Source organism: Vespa mandarinia, chromosome 7 (genome assembly GCF_050613455.1).
Source record: "Vespa mandarinia isolate Hongniang chromosome 7, ASM5061345v1, whole genome shotgun sequence".
Taxonomy (NCBI): domain Eukaryota; kingdom Metazoa; phylum Arthropoda; class Insecta; order Hymenoptera; family Vespidae; genus Vespa; species Vespa mandarinia.
The window spans coordinates 4,817,556-4,831,258 of record NC_140816.1 but is presented as its reverse complement, the minus strand read 5'-3'; the positions used below and the strand labels follow the sequence as shown (position 1 = coordinate 4,831,258).

At 33.0% G+C, this 13,703-nt stretch overlaps 2 protein-coding genes across 8 annotated transcripts; one reads left to right on the top strand and one right to left on the bottom strand.

Annotated features, from left to right (window-relative positions):
- Positions 1-21: 21 nt before the first annotated feature.
- On the top strand, positions 22-8,694 carry nsl1 (non-specific lethal 1). Of its 6 annotated transcripts, none has more exons than XM_085658116.1 (12): positions 22-254; positions 2,449-2,735; positions 3,161-4,948; positions 5,379-5,881; positions 6,229-6,420; positions 6,510-6,738; positions 6,836-6,943; positions 7,024-7,099; positions 7,182-7,341; positions 7,424-7,620; positions 7,724-7,855; positions 8,298-8,694. In XM_085658116.1, exons 3-12 carry the CDS (start codon positions 3,474-3,476, stop codon positions 8,442-8,444), a joined length of 3,219 nt encoding a protein of 1,072 aa, XP_085514242.1. In that variant the 5' UTR covers positions 22-254; positions 2,449-2,735; positions 3,161-3,473; the 3' UTR covers positions 8,445-8,694. The 6 variants fall into 6 exon arrangements, with proteins under 6 accessions (XP_085514242.1, XP_035719165.1, XP_085514243.1 ...); XM_085658117.1 differs by lacking the exon at positions 22-254 and adding an exon at positions 596-735; XM_085658120.1 differs by lacking the exon at positions 22-254 and adding an exon at positions 2,155-2,370.
- A 1,155-nt stretch (positions 8,695-9,849) lies between these two features.
- LOC118440370 (glycerate kinase) lies at positions 9,850-12,926 on the bottom strand. 2 transcript variants are annotated; one of them, XR_014982322.1, is made up of 2 exons: positions 10,361-12,926; positions 9,850-10,279 (listed from the first exon to the last, which is right to left on the bottom strand). XR_014982322.1 is itself a non-coding variant. In XM_085658121.1 (2 exons), the coding sequence occupies exon 2, from the start codon at positions 12,454-12,456 to the stop codon at positions 10,417-10,419; it is 2,040 nt and encodes a 679-aa protein (XP_085514247.1). In that variant the 5' UTR covers positions 12,457-12,476; positions 12,589-12,926; the 3' UTR covers positions 10,304-10,416. The 2 variants fall into 2 exon arrangements, 1 of the variants encoding a protein (XP_085514247.1); XM_085658121.1 differs by lacking the exon at positions 9,850-10,279 and having other exon boundaries at positions 10,304-12,476; positions 12,589-12,926.
- Between the last annotated feature and the right edge of the window lie 777 nt (positions 12,927-13,703).

Genomic DNA, 13,703 nt, shown 5'->3' with positions numbered 1-13,703 from the left:
GCACCGCAGTATTGGTCGAAGCCCGCTTCGACAACGACGACGGCAAACTCGAGTGAATTCGTACACATTGCCGATAAATATCTATTGTTATATTACGTCCGACGTTCGTGAGATTTGTCGACGAATAATTTCAAAAGAAAGGGAAAAAAGGTCGCAGCCGTTTCCTGAGCGACGGACTCGGAATGAAAGAGCAACGAGCGATGCGAGGAGCCACGATTACGAGCACACACGCGCGTCGCCACTAACGAAAACGGGTGAGGGATTATTGTGCTGTTTGGGTGTGACATCAAGGATTACGTTTAATATATTTCTACAAAGTTCAAAGTTGCTACTGGAGTGTGTGAAGAGCAGTGTCGTGGTCGCACAGTGCCCTATGCGTGACGGTTATCCGCTTCGTCTCGAATAACGCGGCCGTGCTTCGTGCATCTTTTGCCTCTTCCTTCCCTGCCTCCCGCGCGCTGAGTCTCTCTCTCTTTTTCTCACTCTCATTCTACCTCCTTCTCCCACCCCGTCCTCTTACCCATTGGTCTCTCTTTTTCCCTCTCTCTCTCTCTCTCTCTCTCTCTATCTCTCTCTCTCTCTTTCTATCTATCTATCTATCTATCTATCTATCTTCCTTCCTTTAGGTGACCGCGAGCGCGGGGAACGAGAGACGAAAGCGCGATCGTACGTAGTTGCGAAGAATCCGAAGGGGAACTTCCTCGAGGCTGCGTGTTGCTGCTCCGCCATTGCACGGTAGAGAGCGAAATTATCGCAAAAGAAATACCGCCAATTTCTTTTTGTCCTCGCGTGCTCTTTCTTCCTCTTTTTCTTTGTCTTTTTTTTTCTTCCCCCCCTTCTTTTTTTTTTTTTTTTTTTTTTTTTTTTTATATAAACTGCTTCTCCCACTTTCGTCCTTTCTTTATCTCCGTCCTTTATTCCTTCTTTCCTTCCTTTCTTCCTTCCTTTCTTTCTTCCTTCCTTCCTTCCTTCCTTCCTTCCTTCCTTCCTTCCCTTCTCGACTCGTCCGAGTTTAGATACGGTACCGTGTGCGCGTAACGTTTTGCTCACCTATCCGCGGTCTAAAACCCGAACGAGCGGGCGAGCGAGAAACGAGCGAGAGCACGTTCGATCGTCCGTTCCCGGCCCCGCTCGTTCCTCCTCGTCTCGCCTCGCCTTGCCTCACCTCACCTCACCTCGCCTTACCTCAATTCACCTCACCTCACCTCACCTCGCGTAACCCGCGCGTGCTTCGCGCGTACGTGGACGTTGTCCACTTAAGCGACAACGAAAACACGAACGGCCGATGATGACGATTACGCCGATGAAAATTATGTAGACCGTGGTCGTTACTGGTGCATTATGCGAATCGTATTTTTTTTGTGCTTTATGTGACGGAAAGTAAAGAGGTAGAGAAAAAAGGGAAGAGGGAGAGAGAGAGAGAGAGAGAGAAAGAAAGAAAGAAAGAAAGAAAGAAAGAGATCGAGCGGGAGAGAGAGAGAGAGGAGAGAGAGAGAGAGACGCGAATCTTGCGCGTCATTATGCAATAAAGAGGAGACGGTGGCGCGAGTGTGTACGGAAAAAGGATTTCTTCTTTTTTTTTTGTCGGGACCGAGGAGAAGAAGCATGCTGTCCTCCGGACGCGCGGCATGTTGTCTCTTTGTGTATTGTTCTTGAACAGCGACGTGAACGATTCTTCGATTTCGTTGTTCGAAAATTGAGAGAGAGAGAGAGAGAGAGAGAGAGAGAGAGAGAGAGAGAGATCACGTGGAAATGCGTTGGACGGCGTGGCGTGACGCCTTCTCTCTCCTCCAATGTTGATGTCGTTGTAATGCATCATCATAAAATAGCAGAAACAACGACTACGATTGTGACGACGATAGTAACGAAAACGGCGGCGGCGGCTGCGGTGGTGAAGGAGGAGGTGAAGGTGGTGTTAGTGACTGCGGTGGCGGCGGCGGCGACGTCGACTACGATTACAACTACGGTGATAGTAGTGATTGTGGTGGTAGTGCTGCTGGCAGTAGCACCGGCGGTAACATCGACGGTCGCGGCGGCGGCGGCGGCGGCGGCGGTAGTGGCGGCGGCGGCAACGGTGTCAGCGACGATTTATGAACAATCACAAATTCTTCTGACGGTCGCGAAAATACTTTCATTACATTTTTATTACCGTCGTCTTCTACTCTTTGCTTCTTTTTTTCCCCCTCTCTCTCTCTCTCTCTCTTTCTCTATTTTTTCTTCCTTTTTCCTTTTCTTCCTCTTCTTCTTCTTCTTCTTCTTTTTCTTCTTCTTCTTCTTCACAACTACAAGATATTATTCGCAAAGGACAATAATAAGTTTGTACTACGGAAAGTTTCTCTGCTCTTCGCGCGCATCCTTTTTCTTCCCATCGTAATACCATTTTATAATATATATCCAGTGTGGCAATTGACTTTTTGTTATCGCACGGCACACGTTTTTTTGCTTTAGAATATTGCAAGTGTAAGAAAACACTTTGGAGAAAGCCAATACGACGGTGCGGCGGAATATATACCATTTGTCGCTTTTTTTTTTTTTTTTTTACCTTCGATTTTGGGACGAAGATCTGAACGAGAAAGGGAGAGCAACGTGCAAAAGCTCATCATTAAAAAGCTTCATCTTTTTTACACGATCACATTGCCGTTTTTTTCTGTTTGTTCTTTACCACATTGGAATCGCCGTGTCGTAGTTTTGCTGTGAAAGATACGACGACGTCGATCGTGGAAATGGAATATAAGGCGAGTTTATTTCTCATAAGTATGAATAGAATGTGTTTATCTTTACAGAGAATTTTTACTTTTTAATGATTAAACATTGCTATCGGTTCTTCATCAATCTTCTCTTATCTTTACCAAGAGTATATTTTATATTTGGGATGTGATCTTTAGGTTTTAAAGTATAAAAAAAATATCCAGGTGTTTTTATAAGAACGTCTTAGTTGGATATTATCGATCAAAAGTTTAGAATTATAGAGTTCCCCTACTAATGTATTGCTTTATTTTTAATTAAGGTAATTCATTTTTCCTTAAGTAATCATAAATATAGTTTAGAAATGACCTAAAAATTTATGATGTAATGAAGTTTATATATTGCGATCCTTTGTTTAGATGAAAAACTCCAATGGAAACTGATCAATTTTTAACTTTTGTTTTTTTTTTTGCAGGATTCATAACATAATTTCTATGAATAGTTAATATGAAGATGATAGAATTAATCAATTGGAATATCAAGAAATACAGAGATGCACAGTATATGACTGAAGATACAGAGAAACATTAAAGAATTTTTAATTGAAGAAAACTAATGCATTAGAGAAAGAGAAAGAGAGAGAGAAAGAGAAAGAGAGAGAGAGAGAGAGAGAGAGAGAGAGAGAGAGAGAGAGAGAGAGAGAGAGAGAGAGAGAGAGAAGGAAGAAGCATTCAGTGAAATTTGTAATAAGTGGTAGAGCCAAAGATTAAAATTATAATCATGAATGAATGGGAGTAGGTGAAGTACGTGAAAAGAGCGAGCGTTGGCGTACGTGGGAGCCTCTGGATGTCGAGGCTGCAGCATTGGCATTGTTGGTGGCAGTAATGGCCCCTGCTCTGACGGAAGACGGTCCTCAAAAGCCTGAAAATTTGCTCCCTTCTCTACCAGCTGTGGGGTTTTTGTCCCCTGAGCAGGCTACGCAGGTCTGTCACGATCGAGAAATTCTGGCAAAGTTCGTTGTATCCGCGAACGTTCAGCCATCAAAAATCGACGAGCAGTATCTGCATGGTGTATCTAAAGATCTTATTCGTTATGTTATTAATTCAAAATACGCCAATAGTCTTGACAATTTATCTACTTACACGCACGGCTCTGACTTGATCTTAAGGGAGATTTTTACGGATCAGGACTGTAAACGGCCGGTGACGCCGGACAGTCCCAAAAAGAAGGAGATTGATACTATAATGAACGACCCATCTATGGGTGATCACGCAGACAACATGGGCTTTTTGAAAACGAACGACGATTTGTCTTTGGTGGAATCTGCTACTGTAGGAGACAATAAAAATTTGGATGTTGATCAAATAATGGCTTTTGGTACAGAAATTAATACGGACAATGAACAGTGCAATATAAGCACTGTAGGTGATATCGGACAAAATGTGGACGAAATTCTGCAAGTAATTAAATCTATAGAATGTGTAGAAAATGCAGAAAATAATGTTGGTAGTTCTGAACCTGTACAAGATACTGTGGACAATGTGGACAATGTAGACAATGTGGAAATGTTTCCAATTCCTGAAGAAGGATTCTCATCTTTCGCACGAGATTTACTTACTGACGCTGATGTCATGAGCCTTTGTAATGAAAATATAAATATTCCAGAAACTGTAGACCAGCAAAAAACCAACAGTTTACGTTTACAACAGGAAACTGTTGCGCAGAAACAATTTGAAAATGAGAGGAAGTGCGCATTTCTACTTAGAAGACTGAGAAAGCTTCAAGCACGACTTGTTGGTAGACATGTTGCAGAAGAAAATACAGGTGTGCTTGAACTTGCTCATCATGGAGTTAAAAAGTGTTTATTTCAAGAATTGGTCAATATCAGTTCTAAATCCAATGTCAGAAATTTTCCTGAGATTAGTAGTAGTTTGAATTCATTTTTACAAAAGATAGAGAAGATGTGTGTTACTCAAAGTAATAATGCACACCGTCAACGTTTGTGTTGTCGGTATTTTGGTGGTGGATCACGTGATAATTTGGGTAATACGTCTGGTAATAATGGTAACCGAATACCAGTTTTTGGTATGCCTCAAATTAAAGTCAATAGTGAAGAAGTTGAAAATGTAGCAGGACCTTTGGCAACGCAGTTACATATTGTAGAATCTAATTTGGATTCAGATTGTACTGCATCTAGTAGTGGTGGAGAAAGTTGTGATGAAATGCAATCATTTAATAATCCACACCAGCAACAATTATCAATGTAAGTCATTTTTTTCCTTGATTTATATATATATAAATATATATAGTTATTATTTACTTTATATCTGTGTTAGATATATTGTGAATTTAATGTGTTTACAAGCTTATCAATTTGCATTACTTGCATAAAAATTAGTTAAACATTGTGAGTCAGTCTTATATAAGATTTATTCAAGAATCTATCATATATTTATTACTTCTATCTTTAGAAGTAATCTACGATTAGTTCTTATAAACAGAATATATTTTTATTAGATTATAATGAAAAAATTGATAAAGTCAGTGTTTAGAATATTAAATAATTCTAACATACTTGTACTAAAACTTATATGATTTTATAATCAATGATAAGTTTTTTTGTATTTGTTTGCAAACAAAATACTATAATCATACATAGTATTATGTTCTATCATTAAATATTTTATTTGTAGATCTAAAAGAGCAGCATGGAGATATGCTCAAGACCGTGCAGGTATAGCATCAAGATGGACCTGGTTACAGGCACAAATATCGGATTTAGAATATAGAATTAGACAACACAATGAACTCCAACGTCAAGTAAGGGCAGTAAAGGGTCTGGTGATACTTGACAATGCAGAAACAGTAAATGGATATAGTGGTGTTTTGCCTGGTTCTACTGGTCGATATAATTTGCCTGAAAGTGATCTGTCTGCTAGCAGAACTCGTCCATTTCTATGGAGTTTTTATAGAAAGCGAAAATTATTACAAGTTGACAGGCTACACGAAGTTTCTAAACGTGCAGCTAAAGCATCTACAATAAGATGTAGCTGTGATCATACACTGCCTGCATGTGCTTTGTGCACAGGAAGGCTAGATCCAACTCAGACACAAGAACCAATTGAACAGCTCTCTGTTCAAGAAAGGCTGGCACTTGTCGATCCTTGTTATCATCCAGTTTTATCCTTTCCAGATGGTAAGTTGATATAAAATAATATGAAAATAATTTTTTATCAATGTAGGTAATTATGAATTATTTGTAGAAATGATTATTTTATAAATTATTTTCTAGTTTGATAACAAAAAATGTGTGTGTGTGTGTGTGCGTGCGTGCGTGTATTTTCTTTTCCTTTTATGCTTATGATATTATTTGCTTATATTAAATACTATTCATAACTTATATAGCTGCTTTGTGCAAGGAATGAATAGTAACAGATGTTACATTTAATTGAAATTATTTTATAATTCCTTTTAATAATTATTTAGTTTAGATTTTAGATTTTAATTTTTGTCCTGAGTTTTTTCTTTTTTTTTTTTTGGCAGAGATTGTTCAAGGAACCCATTTAGAAGCTATCATGAAATCAGCAGAGTGGCAACAAAAGATGTTAAGGGGAAGTTCGCGTATTACTCGATTAAAGGATAAAGATAGTAATGAAAGGAGAAATAAAAAACTTCCTGGACACAGAGCAAAGTATGCTGCACGTTTGAAACAATCTTCTAGCATCTTCACAGCACGTATGTATCAAAACATTTTTTGTTTTGACTTTAGAACTGATTAACCATTTCATTTATACCTTGTATATTAATTTATATATATTATATAGGGATTAAGAGGAAGATGCTAAAAGGAAAAAGAAATAGATTAGGACATGAAAGAAACGCAAATGGTTTAAGCAGGAAAAGAGTACCAAAGTTGCCAACTGAGGATGATGAGGATGTTAATGCGCTTTCTAGTTCCAGTAAACATTCATCTCCAGTGCCTTCTCCATTACAACATACCAATACTACACTGGAAAAAAATTCAATAAAAGAAAGGAATTCAACTTCGCATGGGTAAGATGAAAAACAAAATATTTAATATATTCATCGTTTCATATGTGTTACATCTGGCATCTAAGTAATGCAATTAACGTTAAATAAAATGTTCCAGGCGTATGCGACAAAACTCGTACGATATAGACAATATTGTCATCCCATATAGCGTAGCGGCTTCAACAAGGCTTGAAAAATTACAATATAAAGAAATTTTAACTCCAAAGTATATATATACATACATATATCAAAAATGTTTATATATTAAAATTATAAAAGATATGTAAATTGATTATTATTTTATAGATGGCGACTGTGCGAAAATCGACCAAAAACTGACGTAAAAAATGGTATTATGCATAGGCCTAGTCAAGACAGTGATGTAAGTACTATTTTGAAAGAGAATTATTTAAATATTATTATTATTATGATATATTAAATGATATTTTGTATGTTATTAATAGTTTGAGGATATATCAGATGAAACAATTGCTTTAAGACATGAACGAAGTGAACGCGAAGAAAATAAACGTTTCATGACGTACCTCAATATGCCTCATCAAACACGTATTCGTCACAATCGTCGTACTGACAGTAGAGCAGATAGTGGTGCGAATACACCAGGTGTGCTTTGTCAAATAAAACTTGTGAAATTAATTTATTAATTTAAGTATGCTAATGGAATATTTTTTGTTTCTATTTTTAGATCCCATGTCTCCACATGCCAGTGACTTTGGTGGAGATGTAATGTCCCCAATCACATCTCCACCTGCAACTCCTTTACAAGTACAGGAGACAGAACATCAACAACAAAACTTGGATTCAAATCGACGTCGTGCAATATCCGTTTTAAGGATAGGAAAAGATGACGTTGGAACTTCTTATAATGAAGATGAGAATGAGGTAAAAATTTTTTTCTTCTATTCTTAAAGAAATTAATTCATTACGTTTGTCATATAATAACAACTTCGTTATAATATTTATTAACGCAAATATTTAAATATAGATTTTACCGTATGAACCACGAGTATTTCCACTATCTGAGGAAGTTTATGACAAGATGGTCGAAGCAATGCCAGACGGACATTGGCAAACTTCATCGGTATCTCTGTGTCCTCGAGACGAAGATAAAGACGATGTATGTATATCGTTTTAAAAAGAATTTCACATGAGACATTAATTAAATTCTTTTTGATAAATTAATATTCGAGTATTCGCATTGTGATTATTAATATAACTTTGAGCCAAATTTCATGGCTCCTCAAGGCTACTTCTGGTAAGCAGTTTCAATTGATGCTTTCTAATATTTTTAAATGTAATACATTTTCTTTTAATACGTATTATAGATTTTAGTAATTATATAAAAGAATAGCGTTTAAATAATATATTGTTGTATTTCTCAATGTTAGAATTATTTAGTTATCTTCATTTTTATATCAATTATTTTTTTTTTTTGCTGCTGCCATATATATATATCAGTTGAAAAAGATCATTTTTTTTTTTTTTATTCTAATTGCCTATTATACGCCAGTTTAAATTCTAAAGAATATTTAGATAGATTTTCTATATTTTATTTCTAGGATGGGGAATTGGAATCTCCTGAATCTGATTCAACAGAATCTGCTTGTTGTGACATAGAAGGGGAGGATCCTAATGATCCTGAATGGACGGTAGCTGACAATAGGGATACTGAAAAGGAAAGAATACGTCCGACTGCTAAAAGATAGGATAAAGGTTTTAATAAGTACAGTATGTCTATATTGTCGTTAATATATACAGAAGCTACCTGTCAATTGTTATATATACCTGCCGGTCATGTAATATGCACCTTAAGTTAATGGTATTACGAATCTGTAAAGTGTATTATAAATATAAATTTTATAACTTCATTTTGCTTAAATCAATGGAAAAACCTCAATGTTTATTTTTGTTTTCGAATATAACTATTTTGTCCAAAGTGTTAGAATTGTACGAATGTAATTTGCTTTAGTAAAGAAAAAAGAAAAAAAAAAAAAAGAAAAAAAAAAAAAAAAAAAAGAAAAAAAAGAAAAAAGAATATATGCGCGTGTAATCTTCATTAGGATGTTATGTCTCATTTAGACTTTTTAAAGTTAGAATCTCATGAGATGAATCAGTTTCACACTGACGGACGTATATTTATATCATATGAAATTTATAACGTTAACTAAAGACGATTGAAATATTTCTGTTATGTGTGGACAATATTGTCTTCTTTTTTTTACTTTGAGTGAAAGGAGAGAATTTGCTTTAAAGATAGCAAGAATTATTTGTTAAGAATATGATCACTGTGCCCTTGCTTTATTATCTTTACGTACTACTGTGTATTCATCGTCATTATTTGTAGTTATAATTTTTGCGAATGTTTTTAGACTTTGTATGTTACAGTCCATGGCAGGTTTTTTTTTTTTTTTTTTTTTTTTTTTTTTTTTTTTTTTCTCAAAAGGACTGTCATACTTCTGTAAAAATGAATTTTTAATTTGTAGTCCTGTGGGTGAAAACTTAATCAATTAACTTATTCTCATATCTTTTTTTTCCTTCAATAAAGTATATCATTAATAATAATTAAAGGGTAGTTTTGCAAGATATAGCTTTTTTTTTTTTTTTTTCTTTTTTTTTTTTTAATCTACACATTGGAATATTTGATAACATTCGCTATAACTTACAAGTATTATAAGAATATATGTGCATAAGTTATATTCGATATGTAAAATCGATGTTTGGTTTTATTTATGTCACATAAAAATAATTCTTTATAAGTATCATATATGATCGATTATTGTCATTATTATACTTAAATGATAGTATATAAAAATAACATATTTTTTTCGATCATATAATTTCACTACCAAAGTGTATGTTAGTAAATAATGAAAAATATTTATAAACTTTTTCATTTTGTTTTTAAAATGATAAAATATGATTCATGGTAGATTTTGCAAATTTACCCTTCAATTACATCTATTTTTGTATTAATGAATATAAGCAAAGCTTGGGTTAAAAAGCAAAATATGATCATAAAAAACTTTTTTATTTTGTTAACATATAATGTTATCTTACTTTCTTCATAAAATTGTAAATAAAATGTAATGCAGATATAAAAAAAAAAGAAAAAAAAAAAAAAAAAGAAAAAAAAAAAAAAAAAAAAGAAAAAAATACAAGAAAAAAAAAAGAACACCATCCATCTTATAATCAAAAAATAATCTGCGTACTGACTACTACTCTTTAATTCTGTGTACAATTTACGAGGCATTAAGTAATAAATAATTATAGATTTGTCACTGTGATTTTGCTTCTTTTAATCAATCTGTGATACTACTTAATAAATTCTTTATTTTAGTGGAGATTATCAACAAATATGCATTTAAATTTGTAAACTATGTTGAGAAATAAAGTTAGGTAATAACATTTTCATGTGCCTAATATTTACTATACACTTTTTTGTTTTTATATACATATATCAAAAATACCAAATGTTATTAATAAAAAATTTATTCTATTGAATATTTGTAATAATAATAAAAAATCTAATTATATACATTATCTAAAAAAAGAAATGCAATGTCGATATTAGATAAATTAATTGTGTGAGGTAAGTTAAATTATTAGATTTAATATTACATACCAAGATTATCTGCTATTCATTTATACACCTATTTTGGAATATGTTTTCTTTTGTAACTATTTTTTTTTAATCACTTGAAATTTTCGTTGCTTGTTACAACATGGATCACGTAAATTTTCATCTATTATTTTTATATTTAGTTTTTCTACATCAATTTTATCAGTCATTGGTTCATCCAGAATATCTTTTTTTAAGAACGCACTTTTGCGTAAAGATTTATGTCGTTCAATGGTTGCTGGATCAATATGTAAGTCATGATCATCTAAACTTGTAAATGTTAAATCTTCTTCCTTTGGATTAAGTTCACACGTGCAATCACGTTTTTTTATATAAATAAAATGTAAATCCATAACGTTCGTACCAGTAAAACCAGTTTTAATTAAATTTTCACCTTTCATGAAACGGGAAAAAAAATTGTATGAATCATTCTCTGTTAAGGCATTTTCAGGTATCATACGTTCCACTTCCATCATCATTAATTCTGTTTTATATTTCTTTTTATATTCATCTATATCAAGTAATTCAATATCATCTATTTCCTCGACTATTTCGACATTTGATTCTTGATTTGTTAATTTAATAGATTTTGGTTTTAGATAATCACTGAATACGTAACGTTTGCACGGATCTTGAGGGATTACTTCATCAGTAATTTTATCAGTTTTTTTTGATTGAGATGCTGCTAGCTCTTGGATTCTTTTTGATTTTAAAATTGCAAGTAATTCATATACCATTGGTGCAAAAGTAGGATAACCAAATGCACCTGCTGCATCTGTTGGTCCATCTTGGCCATCCGTACCACCACTAAATATTACTACATCATAAGCTGCTAGCAGTGGATTAGTTTTCACCTTTGCTAACCAATCTAAAGAGAAATATAATGCTAATTCTTGATTTCTTCCACCCTTCCCTGTACCAGTAACTTTAACAGTTGGTTCTCCAGCACTTATTAAAACTACACCATTTTTGTTAACATTTTCAATCACAGAATAAATTTCTTTTACTTTTTCAGCTTTTAAAGAAATGATTTCTGATTTATTAACACTTGTAATAAAATCTTCCATAGTTAATGTCTTGTTCAATGCAAGACATATCAGATTTGTCACATGTACATATGCTAAGCTAATGTCATGAACATCACCTTTAATATTATTTTGTAATATTATTGGTACAAGATTTTTATGTAAAGCTTCTAATCTTGCACCTTCAATTGCTGTCATATTATTCGCTAAAATGATGTTATTGACGTGCTTGAATTTCTTTTCGGAATCTAATAAAGGTGCATCATTAAAAGTTTCTGTAGATGTAATAATATCTTTTAAATCATTTTCCACAGTTTGAAATAAATTATATTTCTTTAAAACGGCAATAACTTCTTCTGGTGATTTGGGATTATAAACGGTAGGACCACTAGCAATCAAATCGATGGGATCATCTATGATGTCAGATATTATTAAAGAAATAATAGAAGTTGGATAAGCCATTCTAGCAAGACCACCACCTTTAACCATAGATAACTTTCGTCTTACTATATTAACTTCTTTTATATCGGCACCAGAATTTTGTAATTCTTTACATAAACGTATTTTATCTTCAGAATCTATCGTAGGTCTTGGCATATAAAGTAATGCAGATCCTCCACCTGATACCAATACAATTAAAGTATCTGTCTCAGTTAATGATTCAACTAGATCTATAATATCGTGTGTTGTCTTTAATGATCTATTATCTGGTTGATTATGTACAGTGCCTTCTTGAAATTGAAGAGCAGTAGTTTTTTGATTGGGAAAACTAGATGTTTCATCGAATGCCCATATAGAATTTTTTAACATTTCAGGTATGCTAATTATACCTTTGACTAAACGATTGCCAAGTATATTTTCTAATTCTATAGCCATATTCATTACAGCTTTGCCAAAACCTACTAAATAAACTTTTTCTCCTATAGGAAATTTATTATTTTCAATGTGTAAAGTTTTATTTTCTAATTTCACCTTATCCTTTATTATTTGTTTTGGAGAAACAGTTTTTATTGCGGTAAGAAAAATTGCTTTCAAATTAGATCTTACTTCATTCAATAATATTTTGGTGGCCATATTTTATTTCACTTATAAATCTGTCGTAAGCAAAAATTATAACAATAAAACGAATAACAAATAAGGAAAGAAATACAAATCTTAAATTAATTTGTAAACTTTTCAAATATTATGAATATGTGTTGCATTAACCATGTTTGTTGATCTTCTTGATGTTGTAATGACTGATTGAAAAAGGTACACTTTTCTAATCACTGCTTTTTAATGACATCATTTTACACTATTACATTAAATTATTAGTTTTATCTGGATTACTTGTTATAAATTTAAAAAAAATATTCTATATACTTATATATTTTTATAACATTTCACATTTAACCAAAAATTTTGCCCAACATTTGTTCTTTTAATAAATCACAAATACACTGTGTTACGTTCCCAGATTCATTAGTTTCATTTCATTGGCAGATGCAAATATCAAATACTACTTTACATATTGATAAATGACGTACCATCAAAGTCGCGATCAGATTGCATACTAATTTAAAAGTGGGGATGAAAATTATATCATAGAGAAAATATAGTATAGATTTAAGATTGTTCATTTGATTTTCTTCGAAGAATGTGTGACTACAGCGACATGTATGGACAAAATATGAACTACGAATATAAGCGGGAAACGCTGTGACCATTTAACGTCTATTGTATCGATGTATAAATTTGTTTGGTTATTTCATTATATAGACATATGTTGAGGACAGCGTTTTTTGCTTGTGATTTGTAATTCATTATATGCGAACAGAAGGTAATGAATAGCCTTAACGAGAAGTTACCCTGAAAGATCGGTATAGTAGAAACCTGAAGTCAATGAACTTTGATTTGAAAGATCGGTATAGTAGAAACCTGAAGTCAATGAACTTTGATTTGAAATATCGATATAGTAGAAATCTACAGAGTAATATACAAAAATTAATCCTTTTTTTTTTATGAATTTATTTTAACAAAAATAGTATCGCAGTAAACTTCAATTAAAGATTATAAATGAATATATTTTTTGATCGCGTAAAATTAGATTGCGTAAAGAAAAAAAAAAAAATCGCGTATAAAAGTATCGTGTAAACGGTGATATAATTTATTGTGTAAAAAGGGAAAAAAGAATCTACGTATAAAAAGTATCGCGTTAATCAAAGGACAAGTGTACTTGAATATTTTTCTAGCAAAGTGACGAAGCGTAAAAGAGTTTATCTCATTTGTACGTGATATCTTATATCGAAGGCTCTTATCAGATAACAAAGTTCGCATTGGCG